The sequence below is a fragment of the Tenrec ecaudatus genome, chromosome 4 (genome assembly GCF_050624435.1).
Source record: "Tenrec ecaudatus isolate mTenEca1 chromosome 4, mTenEca1.hap1, whole genome shotgun sequence".
NCBI lineage: Eukaryota > Metazoa > Chordata > Mammalia > Afrosoricida > Tenrecidae > Tenrec > Tenrec ecaudatus.
The window spans coordinates 154,014,478-154,035,337 of NC_134533.1; the positions used below are offsets into that span (position 1 = coordinate 154,014,478).

General features: G+C 43.2%; 1 protein-coding gene across 2 annotated transcripts in view; it reads left to right on the forward strand.

The window, feature by feature from the left end:
- Positions 1–4,745: 4,745 nt before the first annotated feature.
- Positions 4,746–20,860, forward strand: part of KCNAB1 (potassium voltage-gated channel subfamily A regulatory beta subunit 1) — a 460,831-nt gene continuing 444,716 nt past the window's right edge. For both annotated transcript variants that reach the window (XM_075548868.1, XM_075548871.1), the window contains exon 1: positions 4,746–5,020. In XM_075548868.1, the coding sequence (XP_075404983.1) occupies positions 4,746–5,020 (275 nt within the window). The remainder of the gene's footprint in view (positions 5,021–20,860) is intronic.

Genomic DNA, 20,860 nt, shown 5'->3' on the forward strand with positions numbered 1-20,860 from the left:
ATTAACCCTTTTGAGCATTGTTTAGACATTGTTCTGCTCCGTGCATATTTTGTTAAATGTTTATCATAACGTTATGTCATTGCTGCACCCCAAACCCCTAACTGAATGGTGAGGACAAAACACCGGTTTCATTTGTCCACAGGAATGCGGGTCATGCATGTGGGAGGGCTGGGCTGGGTTGTTGCACTTGCTGTCAGGAGACGGAGCTACAGCCATCTGAAGGATCAACTGTGCTAGGCATTCAAGATGCCTCCTTCACAAGGTTGAGGCTGGTGCCGGCTTTGGGGACTCCTCACAGCCCGGCAGTCTCAAGGTGCCCTGCACAGCAGCTGGCTTCTCCTAGAATGAGGGCTCAAGAGGCTGACTTCTCACTTAACTCGCCCAGTAATACTTCCAGTACATTCTACCGGTCAAAACAGAAGAAAATCCAGCTGCAGGAGGAGGGAGGCATGGAACTCCAGCCCGTGGCGCTAGGTGCAGTAAAGATTTTGAAAGCCATGCTTTGAAACCCCTACAAGATGATACTTATCTATTATTATTGTTGTTGTTGATGGGGAAACCAAAGCATAATGGGAATAAGCAATTAACTAAGATTGCAGAGCACTTGAGGGATTAGAGTTCAGATTCAAACCTAAGCACTCTGACCTAGAATTGACTCTTAAAAAAATCATCTTATTAGGGGCTCATACAACTATTATCACAATCCATATATACATAAATTGTGTAAAGTACATTTGTACATTATTGCCCTCATTCTCAAAACATTTGCTCTCCACTTAAGCCCCTGGCATCAGCTCCTCATTTTTTGCCTTTCCTCCCCTCTCCCCTCTCCCTCATGAACCCTTGATAATTTATAAATTATTTCATCATATCTTGCCCTGTCCAACATCTCCCTTCACCCACTCTTTTGCTGTCCATCCCCTAGGGAGGAGGTTATATGTAGATCCTTGTAATCAGCTCCTCCTTTCCACCCCACCCTCGTTCTACCCTCCCATTATCGCCACTCTCACCACTGGTCCTGAAGGGATCATCTGGCCTGGATTCCCAGTGTTTCCAGTTCCTATCTGTACCGGTGTACATCCTTTGGTCTAGCCAGATTTGTAAGGTAGAATTGGAATCATGATAGCGGGGGTGGGGAGGAAACATTTAAGAACTAGAGGAAAGTTGTATGTTTCTTCTTTGCTATACTGCACTCTGACTGGCTCATCTCCTCCCTGCGACCCTTCTGTAAGGGAATGTCCAATTGCCACAGATGGACTTTGGGTTTCAACTCTGCACACCCCCTCATTCAAAATGATCTGATTCATTGTCTTTGATGCCTAATACTTGATCCTATGATACCTCATGATCACACAGGCTGGTGTGCCTCTTCAATGTGGACTTTGTGGCTTCTCAGTTAGATGGCTGCTTGTTTATCTTCAAGCATTTAAGACCCCAGATGTTATATCTTTTGATAGCTGGGTACCATCAGCTTTCTTCACCACATTTGCTTATGCACCTATTTTGTCTTCAGTGATTGTGTCTGGAAGGTGAGCATCATGGAATGCCAGTTTAATAGAACAAAGTGTTCTTGCGTTGAGGGAGTACTTGAGTAGAGGTCCAGTGTTAGTCTGCTACCTTAATATTAAACCTATAAATACGTGCACGTAGATCTATTTCTCCATCATATATAAGTATATTTACATGTGTACATGCCTGTATCTAGACCTCTATAAATGTCCTTTGTCTCCTAGTTCCTTCCTCTATTTCCTTTTACTTTCCTCTTGCCCCACTATCATGCTCAGCTTTCATTTGGATTTCAGTAATTCCTCTCGGTAACATTGCCCTTGATCAAGCCCTACCAGGCCCCCTACACCCTCCTTGCCATCGATTTTGGATCACTTGTTGTTCCCTTTTCCCTGGGTTTGTTAACACCCACTTCCTACCATCCCCTCCCCCTCCCTCTCTCTCATGTCCCCTCGTTCCCATTGTTTTCTCTTCCAGTCTGTTTATTCTGTCTATCTTATTTAGAGAGACCTGAAGAGATAATAATTTGCACAAAAAAACAAGACAGAGCAAAACAAAGCATAAAAAGAATACAAAACAACAAACCAATGACAAAAAAAGAGAGAGAAAAGCCTGTAAGTAGTTAAGGTCTGTTTGTTGATCTTTAGGAGTGTTTTCCAGTCCAGTCTGATGGGATGCCAGGCCTTGGTCCCTCAGTCTATTTTTGGTATTCCCTGGGGATGTCATTGCTGTGTTCCCCTTGCTGTTCTGTTGCACACCCTCAGTGTTGCGCCTCGGTGTGGTGGGGTCGGATTGGGTGCAATTCCTGCACCGGGTCTCCAGTGTTGTCACTGTAGGGCTGTGGGTCAGTGAGGGATGTTTTGTCTCATAGTGGGGCCGGCCCTGTGATCCTCTTTGTGCTTTGGCTGCTGTGAGTGGGAATACTGTCCTCAGGGCTTGGTGGGCCAGGATGTGTTCCACTCTCTTCCTCCCCCTTCATTTGCTCCTGTGTACTCTGATCAGACACGTCCCTCTCCCTGAGCTGTAACTTCAGTGTTGTCCTCTGAAGTGAATTCTTCTGTGGGGAGAGGGGGCTGTCCACGTAGTTGGCTTTGGGACCGAGCCCTCGGACCTCTCTACTGGTTCCCTGCTTCATCTTAGAATTGACTCTTAAACAGAGCAAGCAGCTGTTTCCTGATAAAAAGAAACCAAGGAAGGTGTGAAGTCCTCTGTCACCTAGCTGATGAGGAAAGAACAGTTTCCCTAGTTCTATTGCAACCCAGACTTTGGGAGTTGTGGGGTGTAGACTATCCTCAGAGTTGGGGAACTTGGTTTCTATGGATACCATGCTGCATGACCTTTTCAATGACTCATAACTGGAAAGACTCGTGAAGGGTTACAGCTCACCAGTCACTAAGATTCCACAGTGTAAGGTGGGACTGACCCTTGTACTTAGCAGGCTGCCTGCCAGTCAAAAACAATTCTAAGCTGCATATTCTTTGGTGGTCACAGTTGTAAGCCGAGACTACCAGAGCTTCGGCTGCTAATTCTCACTGCCATAGAGTTGATTCTGACTCATAGGGACCTATAGGACAGAGTAGAACTGCCTGTGAATTTCTAAACTGTAAACCTTTATGGAGTAGAAAACCTCATCTTACTCTCATGGAGTGACTGGTGGGTTTGAACTATTGACCTTGTTGTTAGCAGCTCAGTGCATAACTCACTACACTCTGTGCTCTAGTATTAAATAGCCTTTCATGGAGTCCAGGAGAGTCTACGCAGTATGACTGGCTTTTCCCATGTTCTTGGTCTGGATGAATTCACAGTCCTAAGGATGCTCAAAGATGTTGACATGCTTTCCAGAAAAGCTAATCTGTAAAGAGCACCTTTTATTTCCTCCTTTCTCTTCTCCGAGGCCATAGGACCCTGCTATAGCTGCATAATTGCAGTCCTGGGTGGCATAATGGTTAAGCACTGAGGTGCTAATGAAAACATTGGTAGTTTGAACCCACCCAGGGGCACCATGGGAGAAAGGCTTGCCCATCTGCTGAAAAACAAACAGAGCAAACCCTGTGGAACCTCAGCCATTGAAAACCACGTGGGGCGCGGTTCTACTCCCACAAGTAAGGACTGACTTCATGGCAACTGATTAGAGATGTAGCGTCTCTAATTAATGGTCCTACCACAACCCATAGCGTCCAGAGTGCTTTCCAAGCAGCAGACGTCTTCCAAGGCAGTTGCCATGAGAAGGATGTAGGTGTTAGTTAAGGGGATGCCTGGGGCTTAGTGAGCCACCAAATAACTTTGAGGTTTTGAGCTAGGGGACGCTGGCATTGCAGTCGCCTGAGCTAGAGCAGAGGATGGACTCATGGGCACATGTGGGCCAGGCCCACTCGTCTTAATTACATTGGCTGTAAGCTGAACTTTTCCCAAGTTAGTTTTCAGTCCACACATGTACACATGCACGCACGCTCCCCAACTCCCCTATTTTTGACTCCAATTTCAGCCTCAGGCACCTCAATTGCAAGGTGATTCTCATGCCTTTCACCCCTCAGAGGTATTGGGAGGGTGCATTAGTGAACCAGGTAGGATGGGTCCCCTGTTCATCCATGAAAAATCAGTATGACATACAAGTATGTTTTCACAGTTGTAGTTTCACTAATGTTCCAAAACTTCCCTGTCCCAAAGGATTATAAAGTGAACCGACAATAACCTTCCCGGACTTCTGTAAAAAGAGCACCCTGCCCCCCCCCCCCCCCCGCGTTGCCATCGTTCAGCTTATTTGAGGTGATTCACATTAGAACTTTGAAAACTCTAGAGGGACTCTATAATTAAACCTGGTTAATGAATCTTTTACATAACGCAAGCATGACGATCAAGTATCACTTTCTGGACCTACGTTTCAGCCTATCTGTGTTCAGCAAGGCAGAGGTGCTAACTTCAGGGGAGAAACAATGCAATGGAAAGCCTCAGCGGTACGAAGTTTTCGGGGTTGCTTCACCAATTTCTAATTTCCAAGGTTTCACAAGTCATGGCCTCCTTAGCTCCTCCAGGGGAAATCTGAGCTTCCCTTTCATCCCGAGGCACACCCTGGTTCACATTACAGCTCTGAGGCAGGGTAACGTTAAGGGAAAGGGAGGGGGGTGGGGTGGGGGTTCAGACAGGGGAGAGGAAAAAGGCCGAAGCAGACAAATCAATTCAAATGTCTTGGATGACAGGGACTTAAGAGACTTCTCTGAAGCTAGACTCGGACTTCAACTATGTTGGCAGCCAGGACCGGGGCAGCGGGCAGCCAGATCTCAGAAGAGAACCCCAAGTTAAGGAAACATTCTGGACTTTCTACAGGGGCCAAAGACAAATCTCCCAAGAAACCCCCCGAAAATGCGAAAGACGGCAGCCTCAGCCCCTCGGGGCAAAGCCAGCTCCGGGCTCGGCAGCTGGCGCTGCTGCGGGAAGTGGAGATGAACTGGTACCTGAAGCTCTGCGACCTGTCCAGCGAGCACACCACTGCGTGCACCACGGGCATGCCGCACAGGTAAGCTGACGGTCACCTGGCAGGATCTCCCCTCCAGGGGGACGCTTTGATTTCTTTCCCTGGCTGCGCCAATAATTGTCTTACCGATGATTGACATTCAGAATCTATAATTATACAGACCGGGAACTTAGAAAAAAATGGCAAATAACCCCCCCTAGGTTGACATTCAGAAAACATTTCCTGCGAGCAGACAGCAGACATTCAGTTAAGTGACAGGAAGCAAGAACGTTGTCTTAAGATGTAAAGAAATTTCAGAGAACGAGTTCCAAGATTGAGTGAAAGTGCTCCCCCAGAAGCCTCAGCAAGGAGGGCTTTGGCAGCAGTGTCAGCGATTCCTTTGCCTTAAACACTGGGCTTGGGGGAGGGAATGTATTTGTCCACAGTTTGGAAGCACCAACTTGTCAAGTGGAGGTTTGGTGCAGGCTGTGAAGGTGCAGGGACGACCAAGATCACATTGCCCCCAGATGGGAGGTCCAAACCCTGTTTTGAGTTACACATACTGGTATTCACACAGGAAAACAAGGTGATTTTTAAAAATAGGAGTTTAATGTAAGACAAATTCCTATAGCTGGTTTTCTCTCCTTTCCTCATCCTCAGCTTTAAGTACTGCAGGGTAGTAATAATAATGCAAATCCTCTGTTTTAAAGTGAAATATACAAAGCAGCTAAAATCCTGGGATTTCAGGGGTTTATTCCCTGTGAAAGAACCATGGTGGTACAGTGATTAAGTACTCAACCGCTAACTGAAAGGCTGGCAGTTCAAATCCACTAGTCCTACCCTGGGAGAAAGATGAGGCTGTCCGCTTTTGTAAGCCCTGAGAAGCCCCAGCAGCAGTTCGACTCTGGCGCAATGGCTCATGATTGACCTGTTTGCAGTTTACTCCTTGTAATTGTTATGAAAAATCTCTTAGGAGTTAAAAACAATTTTGCAAAGCCAATCATTGTGAAGGATAAAGTTCAAAATAATTACCCTAATGAAGTGGTAATAAATATTCAGTAGAAATTAAGTATGGTCCCAGTAAAAATCAACATATGGAAAACCTCTCTTATAGAGACCATGCATAGACGTCCTGGAATGTTTTCTTCTAAGCAAAACATCCCAATAACTCAAAGATGCCCCTGCTTTTGCATCTCTAATTTCCAAGGACACTACAGTATGTCGCAATTGACTTACAATTTATTGCAGTATAAACTTCAAAGTGTTGGGCCTGCCTTCCCCTTTCTCCTCTCCAAGGCAGTAAGTAGCAAGAGATCTCTTCAAAGCTAAGCAGCTATTCAAAAGTCAGTATTCAAACACACAAAGCTTCAGAAAACGTCTGTGAAATCTGTTTACTATTCATGGCCGGAATGAATGTCCCGAAGCTCTTGTAACAGGCTGTAATGTCCACATTTACGGCCTGTGAAGGAAGGAAGAGTCTGAGGACAGTGTCATTCAGAGACAGCCTGAAGGAGTGGTCAGTACTGGGACTGTGTCACATCTGTGACTCTCAGGGCCTTAGGAAGAAGCTTCTGGGAAAAAAGGGACTGGAACAGGAAAGCCTCACTAATGGTTTCCTTCCACAATGCTTTCCTTTACTTACTCTAAACTAGAAACTTCCTTTAAAAGAGTCCAGTACAGGAACTGTGAAAACATCTTTATGAAATGACGTTGGAACATTAGCTATGGTAACCAGGTTTAGCCAGCAACTTTTGGGGAAAAACAAATCTTTTTTTCTGCTTTCCCTAGAAAATAATAATTTGTTCTGTCATTAAGAGATTGGGTTAAACATGGCCCCAAATTAATGGCTTCCATGGTGTGATAGGTCGGTTTATTGTGAACACATGTGGGATTAATTGAAGGGCAGAGAGATAAATGGCTTGGCGAGCCTCACCTTTCTGGTCTCTTGCTCTTTGATGATCAAACCAGTGTAAGGCTGCCTTAGCTGGTTCTCTGCCTCAACTTGCAAGCTACACTACCTGTGGGACATCGAACCCATGGACTGTGTTGCTGTAGTTTGAGGTTCCTTCAAGACCTGCTTTGCCATGTTACTGGAGGATATATTGCTTGAGCTGGGGACTGTTGGACCCTGCCATCTGGCCGACTGCTGGTGACCTGCCTTGCTGTTTGCTGCCTGTGGCCGGATAGCCTGAATTGCTCAACAGAGGTCTCAGCTGTCTGCGTCCTTGACTTGTACCCAGCAGCCCTCAAGACTAGAAGGACTGCTAGTATATTGGCTGTCTCATGGAAGTGAGTTGCACTGAGCCAGTTGTACTGCTCTATAGGCTAATTAGCTGTTTATTTCTTATGTTGTAGGTATCTATCTGTATAAATATATATAAAATCATAAGTGTCCTGGTTTTTGTTTCTCTAGAGAACCCTGTCTAACATACGTGGTAATCTTTGAGGCAATTATTAAGCATGGATTTCCCAATAGCCATGTCTGCCCCTTGTTTAGTGTTCTAGAAAACACTAATGATCATGTCTACATTACCAAAAGTAAAAATGTCTCCTCTCCTTTAAAATTTGCGACGTTATTATTTTCAGAAGGAAACTTGTGTCTGCAGTTGGCAGGAAAGTATTTAAAATCTAGGTAGATTTACTTCCAGGTTCTAGTCCTTGTAACTCAGAAAACGAAGGTTCTTATATTAGTCTGGGTACTTTAGAGAAACAAATCCACAGAAACTCATGTATAAGAGAGAGTTTTATATAAAGGTTAAGTGCATATCAAGAAAACATCCCAAGCCAGTACTGCCCAAGTCCACAAGTCCAACATTAACCCATATGTCCGACACCAATCTACCAAGTCCTCCTCCATCTCACAAAACACACACATTGACACCGACTGCAGGAGGAAAGCCGAATCAGTGAATGTGTAAGTATCTCAGTGCTGGCAGGGGTCTCCACACGGCTGTTCCAGCACCCAGGGCTGCATGGGGTAGGTCCATGTGGCTTCTCTTCGGGGATGTCATGTAGGAAGCAAGCTTTGCCAGCTGAAGCAGGGACCTGGCTAAGACAGCTGCACCCTGGTCTGACCATCACAAAGCAAGAGACCCGAGAACTAGAAAGGCGAGGCTCACTGAGCCATTTATCCCTCCACCCTTCAATTAACCCCACAAATGTTTTTTTCGGCCAGGTTGGCATAATAAACTAAGTACCTTGTTTCTTATTATCTCCAGCCCCTTTCCGCTTTCCACCATGACTTTGGGCCCACTTACCTCAGCTGAACCCTTGAGCTTATTGGGAGACTGACGAAAACCATTGGTTTTAGCTCTGCAAGTCGCAATGTTAGCAACAGAACATGTGTTTCTTCAAACGGCCTCAGATTTTCTTTTAGATCACGACTACCAAGAAGTCACAGAAGTTCTCCTGGGCTTCCAGTATCCCTTTTTTTAATACAGCATGGCCCAAGTGTGACATCTCCATAGAAACCTATATGGAGATGATAGATAGGATAAATTATTAGCAAACTATCTATCTGTGAAATAGTACTCACAGGACAGAATAAGAAACATGCTGAAGAGCTCTTGAAGATATTTACATTTGCAATTGACAAGAATTCTGTGGGTACTTGACTGATGGTAGTAGGAAATTGTTTGAAAAAACCCCAAACCAAACCCAATGCCAGGGAATGAATTCTGACTTACAGTGGGCCTTTAGGGTGTAGTTGGGAGAAAGATGAGGCTTTCTACTCTCTTAAAGAGTTACGATCTCTGACACCCACACGGGAGTTCAATTCTGGCCTATAGGGTCCCTGGGAGTTGGAATGGACTGGATGGCAGTGAGTTTGGTTTGGTTTATAGGGTGTCATAGAACTGCCCCCATGGGTTTCTGAGACTGTACGTCTTTACAGAAGCAGTCTGCCACATCTTTCTTCCTAAGAGTGGCTGATGGTTTTGAACTGCTGACCTTTTGGCCGGCAGCTGTTTCTGTTGGCAACCAAGCACTTTAACCACCATGCTACTAGGGCTCATAGAAAATTGTTGGAGGGATCTGATTGTAATCTCTTCCCTGGGAGGATGAATTGAAAACATTTTACAGTAGATTCATTCTAGTTCACGATAGGTTGGAGAGTTGTTTTATACTCAGATTCTAGGATAGCCTATCTTTGAAACAAATGACATTATAAAATTATTAGAAGAAAGCATTAGAGAGAGTGAGGTCCAGAAACTGCCATATAGTCAAGAAGTGCAGTTGCAGGAAGCAGGGCAGTGAGCGCACATGTGGTAAGTGGCTCTGACCCTTTTCTGGAGCTGTGTCTGCATACACAGGGCTGCACAATGACATCAGCTAATGAAATTTCCTTCCTCATGATTTATCGGCTATTTCACAGGGTGGTCTGCTCACTCTGTGATGCTTGCATTCTTCATTGGATACGCTGGCCCCAGTGCACCCAGGGGGAATCCTGCTGAGTTGGAGTTTGGGAGGTGGGAAAAAAAGAACTGACTTTTCCTCTAGCGCCTGTATAACTACTGACATGATTAAAAGAACTGCCCCTCTGGGTTTTCCATACTGTAACTCTTTAAGGGAATAGAAATGGAGCAACTGGTGGTTTTGAACTGCTGACCTTGTGATTGCAGCCTGATGGGTAACCACTACGTCACCAGGGCTTCTTCGATATACATACCAGTGTGTGTGTGTATTTATAATACATACGGTTCAATTGCTTTCTGGAAATGCTTTCATCAGTGTACTTTCCCACTGGGAGCACAATTGCTATCTCATTGCATTCTTTATATTAAATAGCATTTATGAGAAATCTATGGCATTGAGCTTTGGGTAATTCAATGATTGTTTCTGAACCTCAATTTCTTTGACTGCAAAAGGGGGAAAATAGCATTGTTGAGAACTGAAGTTATCAAAACGTTGAGATTTCTTAGAAATCGTTCACTTCTGCCTGCAATTAGATGTGGTTTTATGCAAGAACAGAGAGTTCTCAGTGCTGAGTTTGGATGGGCTCAGCTCCTTTCCACGATCATCCATGAGTTTAGCAGTCTTCAGCTTGAGTTGATGCAGGGAGATGTGATGTCAATGAGTGAATGGTCAGCACCTTGTTTGAGCATCTCCTTTGCCCGTGGTCCTTGTGTTAGACTGAGTTGTCTAGAGAAACAAAACCAGTGACATATATGTATAAGAAAGAACTTTACATTAAGAAAGGCATTTATATCAAGAAAGTGGCCCTGCCCAGTCCAACTCAAGTCCTTGGGTCAGATGCTAGCTGGAGAATTTCAGGCTCCCGTGGCTGCTGGTGGATGAAGCAGGAAGCTGTGGCAGGAAGCTGGGAGATCACAGGCCAGTGGGTCGATCCGAAGTCCACAGGATTGTGACAGGTTGCTGACGGCTCCAGGATCAACAGGCCACACAGGCTGCTGGCCCCAGATGTGAGACCCTCACCCAGGTAAGCAGGAAGGCACTCGCAAGCAAGAGAGAGGGAACTTTTATGAGTGTCTCTCTTAGAAGAACACACTCCCAAGGAGGCATCTTCAGGCTGTGACTGATGTATAATCTCCCCATCACAGTCCTGTAGGTGATCCATCACAGTCCCGTAGGTGATATAGAGATGAATTAGATAAGAACCTGTTCCCAAGTTGCTTATGTTCTAAGGGACATAGGCTATGTATTTATGAAGGGCTATAAAAAGGACACAACCATTTTCAGAAGGAGTAAAATGCTTTCGATGGGAGTGATTTGGTCTGAGCCTTGGAAACTGCACAGGACTTAAGCCAGAAGAGTTAGGGGCTGGGGGGTGCAAGTCACATGGAGGGAAGAGTGTGAGCAAAGGCGTCCACACTTCTGTATGGAAGCATGTAGAGGAGAGATGCCTCTCTATTTATATGATGCTTACAAGCGTTGTGGAAGGATTCTTTTTGGCTAGACTTGCTAATGGGGCTGGGAAAATCAGAGAAGAGGAGGTCACGTTAGAGATTTGGTGTTTGTCAGAGGCCAGCCGTGATGAAGAGGTGTCGAGTGTGATTAAAATACTCTCACGGAGGAACAATGACGGGAAGAGGAGAGGATGAGAGTTGAAGGCTGCAGCAGAGCGCAGATAAGAGTTGCTATGACAAGTCAACCTGTAGGTGTTGTAGGAGCCCCGGAGGTGTAGTGGACAACACACTGCCTACCACAAGATAATCAAAACCACCAGCCACTCCAAGAGAGAAAGATTAGACTTTCTGCTCCCGTGAAGACTTACAGCCTCAGAAACCCACCGGGGCAGTTCTATATTATTTTATAGGCGTTATGAGTCAGAATCAACTCAATTCCAGTGAATTTTCTTTTCTTTTTTAGTTTGATAGATGTTTCTGTGTAAAAAGGCGTCCAGTGGAGAACAGTGTGTGAGACAAACAAAGAAGTCAAGTCCCTAAAGTGAAGGAACATGGGATTTTGGGCATCGACACTGGTGTCAGTGTTGGGCAAAGGGAAGCTCTCTGAATGGCTCCACAGCAGGAGAAAGAGGGGAAGTTCCCAGGACCTTCCTTATGAGGAAGCCACGCCCACAAGGAGGCACTGTCTTGCTGTGACCTGAATGACAGGCTAAACCCCACCCCTACACTTCAAGTTTACACAAAATAATGTCACTACCACAATCATGGACAGCATTAGTAAACTCGTATTAGGGATTGGGTGTGGCAGGATAGAAGGCGACTATACTAGACAAACCAATCCTTTCTTCTTAGACTCTACTATTGATTAGATTGCATTGATCAACTTTTCTTATTAAAGAGAAAGCACTTCCTTTTCTAAAAACGACTATGTTTCTCAGAGCAGTAGAGTTTCCTAGAGGATATAATTCATATATATATATATATATATATATATATATATATATATATATATATATATATATATATGAAATGTCACGTTGGAATAGGAAAAGATGGTGGAATAGGAAAAGTTCTCAAAAAATGAATGTTGTCGTTAGGTGCCATCAAGTTGGTTCCAAAAGTACTCAGTTCCAGAATAACCCCTCCTGCCCCCTAAGCCCTTCTTCTATTGTTAACCTTCTCAGTCTTGTGGTGCATTTCTTATTATTGATGGTCCATCAATATCAATAAGGGTATAGTTTATACTAGAGTCGTGTTTTACAATCCTAAGCATTTTGACTAATGTACAATGCCACGTGTCATCATTTTAGTATCACACAGAATGGTTTTACTGCCCTGAACAGACCCTGTGTTCCCCCTCCCTCCCTCCCTCCCTCCCTCTCCCTCCCTCCCTCTGAACCTCTGGCAACCATTGATCTTTTTCATGTCTCTATGCTTTTGCCTTTTCAATACTGTCATATAGTTGGAATCACACAGCATTTCCTTGAGACGGTTCCTTTCACTTAGCAGTATTCATTTAAGACTCCTCCAGGTCTTTTGGTAATTTGATAGCCCTTTACAATTGTTGAATATTCCTCCATTGTATGGGTGTATCTATCACAGTTTATCCATTTACGCATTGAAAGCCATCTTGTTGTTGCTGATGTTAGATGCTGTTGAGTCAGTTCCTACTCATATTGACCCTGTGTAAACAGAACCAAACACCACCCGACTCTGCACCATCCTCACAATTGTACTTAAGTTTGAACCTATTGTTGCAGCAGTTCTTCAGACAACATATCACCATCTTTGCCTCGATGGAGCGTTCTGGTTGTACTTCCTCCACGCCAAATCTGTTCGTTCTTTTGGCAGTGCATGGCACGGTCAATATTCTTCACCAACAACATCGTTCAAATGCATGGATTTTCCTTTGGTCTTCCTTATGCAATGTCTAGCTTTCACATGCACAGGAGATGATTGAAATACCATGGTTGAGTCAGGCACACCTTAGTTCTCAAAGTGACACCTCTGCTCTTCACCACTTTAAAGAGGTCTTGTGCAGCAGGCTTACGCAATGCAACCTGTCATTTGATCTCTAGACTACTGCTGCATGAGCACCGAGTGCAGATCCGAGCCGGATGCAATCCTTGACAAATTCAATCTTTTCACTGTTGACATCATGTTACCTAATGGTCCAGGTTGGAGGATTTGGGTCTTCTTTACACCGAGTTGTAATTCATACTGGAAGCTGCAATCCCTGATCTTCATTAGCAAGGCCTTCAGGCTCTCCTCATTTTCAGCAAACAAGGTTGTGTTATCTGCATATCCAAGTTGTTAATAAGTTTTCCCTCAATTCTGATGCTGTATTATTACCATAATCCAGCTTCTCTAATTATTTGTTCAGAACACAGATTGAATAAGTATAGTGAGAGGATACAATCCTGACACACACCTTTCTTGATTTTAAACCATGCAGTAGTCCCTGTTTTGTTCCCACAATTGCCTCTTGATCCGTGTATTCGTTCCCCATGAGCACAATGAAGTAATCTGGAATTCTCATTCTTCTCCAGATTATCCACTGTTTGTTATGATCACACAGTTGAATGCCTTGGCATAGTCAATAAAACACGAATAAACATTTTCTGGTATGCTCTACTTTTAGCCAAGATCCATCTGACATCAGCAAGGATATTCCATGTTTCAAGTCCTTATAAATCTGGCCTGACTCTGGCCATTCCCTGCCAGTGTACTGCTTCAACTCTAGTTGGACGATCTTCAGCAAAATTTTACTCACATATGAGACAAAAATATTGTTGAATAACTTGACCGTTTTGATGGGTCATCTTTCTTTTTTTTTTCATTATTTTTTTGGGTCATCTTTCTTTGGAAAGGGTAAAAATATTGATCTCTTCCAGTCAGCTGGCGAAGTAGCTGGCTTCCAAATTTCGTTTCTGTTGTTGTTTTTTTCCCCCAAATTTCTTTCTTTCTTTTTAAAAGTTCTATTGGCACTTCATCCACATATCATACAGTTCAATACTTTAATCATATCAAGAAGGGTTGTACAATCATTACTGCAATCAATTTTAGAACATTTTCTTCTTCCTTGCATGCAGTTATTCATGTAATTATTTTTAATTGTGGCAAAAATATGCACAACAAATCATGCACCAATTCAACGTCTACATGTATAATTCAGTGCCATTGATTATACTCTTCATGTTGTACAACCGTTATTGATAACCTTTTCCAAATTATTCCACCACCATTACCATAAATTCCATGCTTTCCAGGCAACTCCTCTTCCTCCTTCACCCATGGCAACCATAGGTCAAGTTAGTTTTCTTCTTCTTCTTTTTTTGTAGTTTCCTTGATATAATATTCACATATTATACATTTCTGTTGTTAAATCACTTTTTAAAAGAGTTGGCATAGATGAGTGAGTGCTTCCAGTACTTCATCACCTTTTTGAAACATTTCAATTGGTATTCCACCAATTCCTGGAGTTTTTTTTTTTTTTCTGGCTAAGGCTTTCAGTGCATCTTAAATTTCTTCCTTCAGTACCATTGGTTCTTGCTCACACGCTACCTCTTGAAATGCTGAATGTTGACTAGTTCTTTGTGGTACAGCGACTGTGCATTCTTTTCATCTTTTAAAAAATTAAATTAAAATTTTTTCTTTTAATATTTTTTGATGCTCCCTGTAGCATTCAGATATTTTGTCCACAGAATCTTTCCTATTTCAACTCAAGGTTTGAAGTTTTCCTTGAGTTCTTTCAGTTGAAGCTATGCTGAGCTTCTTCCTTTTTGTTTTTTATTCATGTCTTTGCACGTTTCATTATAATATTTTATTTTGTCTTTTCAGGGTGCCCTTTGAAATTTTTCTGTTCGGTTCTTTATTTTACTTAGCTAATCTATGATTTGATTTTCTCTTCATTTGCCTTAGCTATTCTATGATTAACAGCAAGTTTGGAGTCTTCTGGGATTCACTGATCTTTTCTTTTTGCCTGTCTTCTTAATGACGTCTTGCTTACTTCGTGTATAATGTTCTCCCTGCCATACCCCAGCTTAATGCAGCAAACCTGTTCTTGAGATGTCCTTGAACATCCTCAAGGTCATATCATCCAGGATGGGTTATCCTCAAGGTCACGTTTTGGCTCTTGTGGGATTTTTAATTTTCTTTAACTTCAACCTGAACTTACAAGTGAGCAATTGACAGTCTGTTTTATAGTCATTCTCGGGCCTGGCTTTAGCTTCTCATGTTGAATTTCTCTATTCTCTTCTTACACATGTAGTCAATTTTATTTCTGTGTATTCCATATGGAGAAGTCTATATGTATAGTTGCCTTTGTGTTGTTGTAACAAGGTATTTGTGATGAAGAAATTGTTAGTCATGTAAAAATCTATTATGTGAGCCCCAGCTTAGTTTCTATAACCAACTTTCTATAACCACCTATTTCTTCTTCTTTGTTTTCAATCTAATCACCAATAATTATCAATGCATCTTGATTGCATGCTTGATCATTTTCAGACTGAGGACTTTGGTAGACTTCAGTTTCCTTATTACTAGCTTTAGTGGTTGGTGCATAAATTTGAATAATATTTGTATTGATTGGATTACTTTGTATGTGGACAGGCATTATCCTATCACAGACAGCATTGCGCTAGAAGACAGTTCTTGAAATGTCATTTTTGGTGATGAATGCAATGCTGATTCAATGCACAGTGTTGATTGTGACATTCTCAGCATAGTAAACTATATGATCATATAATCTGATTCAAAATGGTAACACTTGTCCATTTCAGCTCATGAATGCTGAGAATACTGATTTTTATGTGTTCCATTTCATTTTTAATGACTTCCAATTTTTTCCTAAATTTATATTTTGTATATTCCAAGTTGAAATTATTCATTGGTATTTGCTGCTTCTTCTCATTTTGAGTTGTGCCCCATCCACAAATGAAGGTCCCAAAGGTTTTCTGTGCTTGAGAAGGCAGCTCTTCCTCAGTCATATTTTGAGTGCCTTCTGACCTGAGCCATCCATCTCTTGGCTCTCTCTCTGACAATGACTTGCTCCTCCTGTTCATTGGGTTTTCAGTAACTGATCATGCTATCCATAGGGTTTGCAGCGGCTAATATCTCCAAGGTGTAGAGCCAATTCCTTCTTAGCAGTCTGTTCTTAGTCTGGAAGCTCTGCCGAAACCTGTTCATTTTGGCTGACTCTGCTTGTAATTGAAATAGTAGTGACATAGCGTCCAGCATCACCGTGAACACACAAACCACAGCTGTGACAAACTGACACCACTTGTCTAAATAGGGAAAGGCCATCTTGGTTCCTTCTAATGTTTAGAAATTATGAATAAAACTGTCATAAATATTCTTTTGCAGGTTTTTAAAAATAAGGACATAAATTTTCTTCTTAAAAACTCATTTTATTGAGGGTTCTTATAGCTCTTATAACATTCCATTCATCAATTGTATCAAGCATATTTGTACATATGTGACCATCATCATTTTCTAACATTTACTTTCTATTTGAGTCCTTGGTATCAGCTCCAGTTTCCCCCTTCCTCAGCCCTGCCTATCCTCATGACGCCTTGATAAATTATAATTATTTTCATATCTTACACTGACCACTCTCTTCCTTCACTCACGTGTCTGTTGTTTGTCCCCCTAGGGGAAGGATTATGCATCTATCATTGTAATCAGTTTCCCCCTTCCTCCCCTCCTCCCCCGACCTTCCCCCTACTCTCCTGGTTTTGCAACTTCCATTTCTGTTCCTAAGGGGTTTATCTGACCTGGATTCCGTGTATCCTGAGCTCTTATCTGTACCAGTGTATATGCTCTTGTCTAGCCAGAACTGCAAGGCGGGACTGGGGTCCTGATAGTGGGGGGAGGAAGCAGTAAAGAACTAGAATGTTGTGTGTTTTGTTAGTGTTATACTGCATCCTGGCTGGCTCATCTGTCCCATTCTTGTGACCCTTCTGTGAAGGGATGTCCAATTGTCTACAGATGTGTTTTGGGTCTCCATTTAGACGCCCCTCATTTGCATCAAAATGGTTGTTTGTTTTGGGTCTTGGGGATGCCTGATACCTGATCCCTTCGACACCTTGTGATCACATGGGCTGGTGTGCTTTTTCCAAGTGGGCTTTGTTGCTTCCCTCCTAGATGGTCACTTGTTTAACTTCAATCCTGTAAGACCCCAGATGCTATATCTTTTAATAGCTGGGCACCAGCAGCTTTCTTCACCATGTTAGCTTAGACAACCATTTTGTCTTCAGCAATTGTGTTAGAAGGTTGAACAGCACAGAACACCAGGTTGTTAGAACGAAGGAAGTGCTCTTGCAGTGAGGGTGGGCTTGAGCAGAGATCCAAAGTCTGTCTACTTCCTCAATGGATTGCCATGTCAATATATGTACATAGGTCAATGCCTCTACATTTAAGAATTAATGTATTTAAAAGAGAGCACGCTATGTTTTCCCCTCTATCCATAGCTTTGCTTCATAGCTCTTTCCTCTGTTTCCTTTTACCTTACTCCTGTCCCACCATTATGCTGGCCCTTCTTCTGCCTCTCTTTAATTCCTCTCAGCTAGATTGCTGTTGCTCATCACCACTGGGATCTTTACATCCACCTCACTGTTACTTTTAATTCCCTAGTTGTTCCCCTGTCTATGGCATTGTTTGCTCACCACTCCTTCGCTGCCTCCTCCCCCCACATCCCTCTGGAAACAACAGCCCTGTTACTTTCTCCTCTGGCTTGCTTTCCATGCCTATCTTATATAGGTAGGCAAACCAACAACAACAGAGAAAAAGTAAAAATAAAACAAAATATTCAATAAAAAGAGGAAAAAAAGACAACAGAAAAAAAAACTAGCAAAAAAAAAAAATCCCTGAAAACTCAAACCAAAATATCATAAATAATTCCAGGTCTGTCCACTGATCTTTGTAACTATCTCCCCATAACCGTCCCTCATAACCTGAAGTCTATTTTTTGGGGGGCTTCTTAGGGGTTTTGAAGCTTTGCTTTGCTCCTGTTGCTGATCTGCTGTATACCCTTCTTGGCTCGTCCCACTGTGGGGGTGGTCAGACTGGACTCACTCCCCTCCATGTGTCCCTGATATCCTCCTCTGTCATGGTATGCTCCAATGAGGGGACATCATGTCTTGAGCTGTTGTCGGCCCTACAGTCCTCTCTGTGCCTTAGCAGCTCTGTGCAGGGACATCATCTTCAGGGGCTGGTGTGTCCATACGGGGTCTAGTCCCTCGCTCTCTCTTTTTCCTTCTTGGTTTGCTTCAGTATGGGCATGGCAGGCCAGTCCCTCTCCCCAACCTGTAGGCTTAGTGTTGGAGGTCATACATTTTTAACTCATTTGAGTAAACACTTGGATGTTTGACTGCTAGATTGCATAGAAGCCCATGTTTAGCTTTGGAATAAAATGCCGAGCTACTTTCCAAAGTGCTGGTCTCATTGCGCCTTCCCATCAGCAATGAACGAGTGTTCATTCACCAGCAATGAATTTAAAAAATCAATTTGGATGTAGAACTCATAACTTCCACAAAGGTTAACTAAAAAATGGCAGACGCAAAGTTACATAAGTCCTAGAGCAGTGGTTCTCCACCTGCCTACTGCCGCCACCCTTTCATACCATTCCTCAGGTTGTGGGGACCCCAACCATACAATTATTTTCATTGCTACTTCATAACTCTCATTTTGCCTCTTTTATAAATCATAATGTAAATATCTGATATACAGGATGTATTTTCATTGTTACAAATTGCATGTAATTAGAGCATAGTGATTAATCACAAAACAAAGTGATTAATCACAAAAACAATATGTATATTGTGAAATATTTATTTCTAATTACAGATAAATGAAATCTTGTCTTGAAGCATGGTATAGCATGGATCTTTATGCAGGGTACTCATATATAGGTGTATCTGCATGTGGGCGGATGGATAGAGGAGTGGTGTTTCAGTTTCATTGGAAAGATGTGTTTTCTGATGGTCTTAGGCAACACCTGTGAAAGGGTTGTTCAACCCCACAGGGGTCATGACCCACAGGTTGAGAAACTCTGTTCTGGAAGATAGTATAGAAAATCAAGATGACCTTGGACTTGGTATGACTTCTTAGATACAATATCAAAAGCATGATATAAAGAAAAAAATGGATGTGTTGAACCTCATTAAATTTTAAAAGTCTGTGTGAAATACACTGACTGCATGGAAAGACACCCCGCTTACTGGCAGACACTATTTGCAAAGCACGTGTCTGATAAAGGACTTGATTCCAAAGCAAACAAGTAAGTCTTAAAATTCTATCATTACGAAAACAACTCAATTAAAAGTGGAAAAAAGATCTCACTAAAGAAGACAGACAGATGGCAAGAATGCATATTAAAAGATGCTTACTGCATGATGTCATTGAAAAGGAAAACAAGACAGACAGCACGAATTTTCTTGAGTGGATTCCAACTCATGGTCCTCAGATGCATTGCTTCAGGGCCTTGCTCCAGGGCTTTCTGTTGGTGGTGATTCTTCAGAGGTAGGTCAGCAGGTCTTTCTTCCGAGGTGCCTTGGTGTCAGCGTTCATGGTCCCTGGGGAGATTCCAGAGGGTGGTGTGTGGGCATTAAATGAGTCCTGTTCATAAGGTGCCAATCACTGAAAGGTCACCAGCGCAAGCTGCTCTGCAGGAGACAGTGGAGGCCATCGGAGTCCATAAAGATTACACCCTCCGACATCTCTGGGCAGAAATCCTGGCCTATAAGTCTCCGGGACTTGGAATATTGATGACAATGGATGTGGTTTGGGGGGTTTTATGGTCAGGGACCAGGCTAATTTTTACAAAAAGTGAGTTAACTTTAGGGAAAACATTCACTAACTATAAGCAAGGGTGGAATGCCTATCTGACAAAAATCCTGATGGTGATTTGTAAGTGGCTCAAGAGCCCCTGTAAAGCATCTGGTGCCCTTGCCTCGGGCTCTCCCTCTTCATTCCTGCTTGTCCACCCAACAGCCCCGGGCCTCCTTACAACCCATGCTCCTCAGTGAAGAACACCGGGGCACCATTCGTGGTCCGCCACTGACCACTTTTTCTTCTTTCCTCACTCAGGGAATAAAGCATTCTGGAGTCCTCTGCTGAATATGCTTGAGTATGTTCTAGGCTATCCCATGGAGCATCGCAGCCTAGAGGCCGCTCTACTCTGCATCTGAGTCAGAATGGGCCCAAGAGCACCCGCAGTAATACAGTGATCTCAGAGACGCTCATGGGGGTGCTTTGCTCTGTGCCTTTCATGGGCGTGGAGGTAGACGACACATACTTTTGAGGAGCACTTGCTCTGGCTTCTTGTTGGAATGGTGCTCGGTCTTCCCTCTTGTCTTCCCAGCATGTGAAATGTCCTCCGGCTGCAGAGCAAACCTCCACTCTAAGCAGAGAGACACCGAGAAGTCTGCACGCCATAGTAGACACGCTGCTACCTAATGTTGAATAAAAACTCGCCCAATCTTTCATCACTAACGAGAAGATTGAAATGGGAAATAGGCCAGATACTTGGTGTGGTTCCCCATCCAGAGAGGCTTCCTGAATGATGATTCAGCTTTGGGTAGAGGTGAATGTCATTGCCATTGAAAAACTTTTTTGTGGTTTTTGTCAAAAGTAACCATAGCTGGTAACTAGAGAAAGCCTGACAAGTTTATTTCTTACTCATATAAGGAGAGACCAGTCCCCAGAGAAGGACATCATGCTTGGTAAAGGGAGGAGCGGTGAAAAAGAGTTAGAACCTTGACAAGGTAGATTGACACAGTGACTGCGATGATGGGTTTGCACGTCACGATAATTATGAGGTCATGCAGGACCAGGCAGGGCTTCCTTCGGTTGTACATAGGGGAACTATCAGTCAGAACCAACTCAATGGCACTTAACACCACCACCACCAACAAACAACAACAACAACATATAAGTTAGTCAGTGGTAGGAAGGCCCAATCAGGTAGGGCCCAGACTGATGTAATCTTTAGCTCATGACTTCTAAGACAGCCCATTGCTGAGCCTGACACCCATGCAGC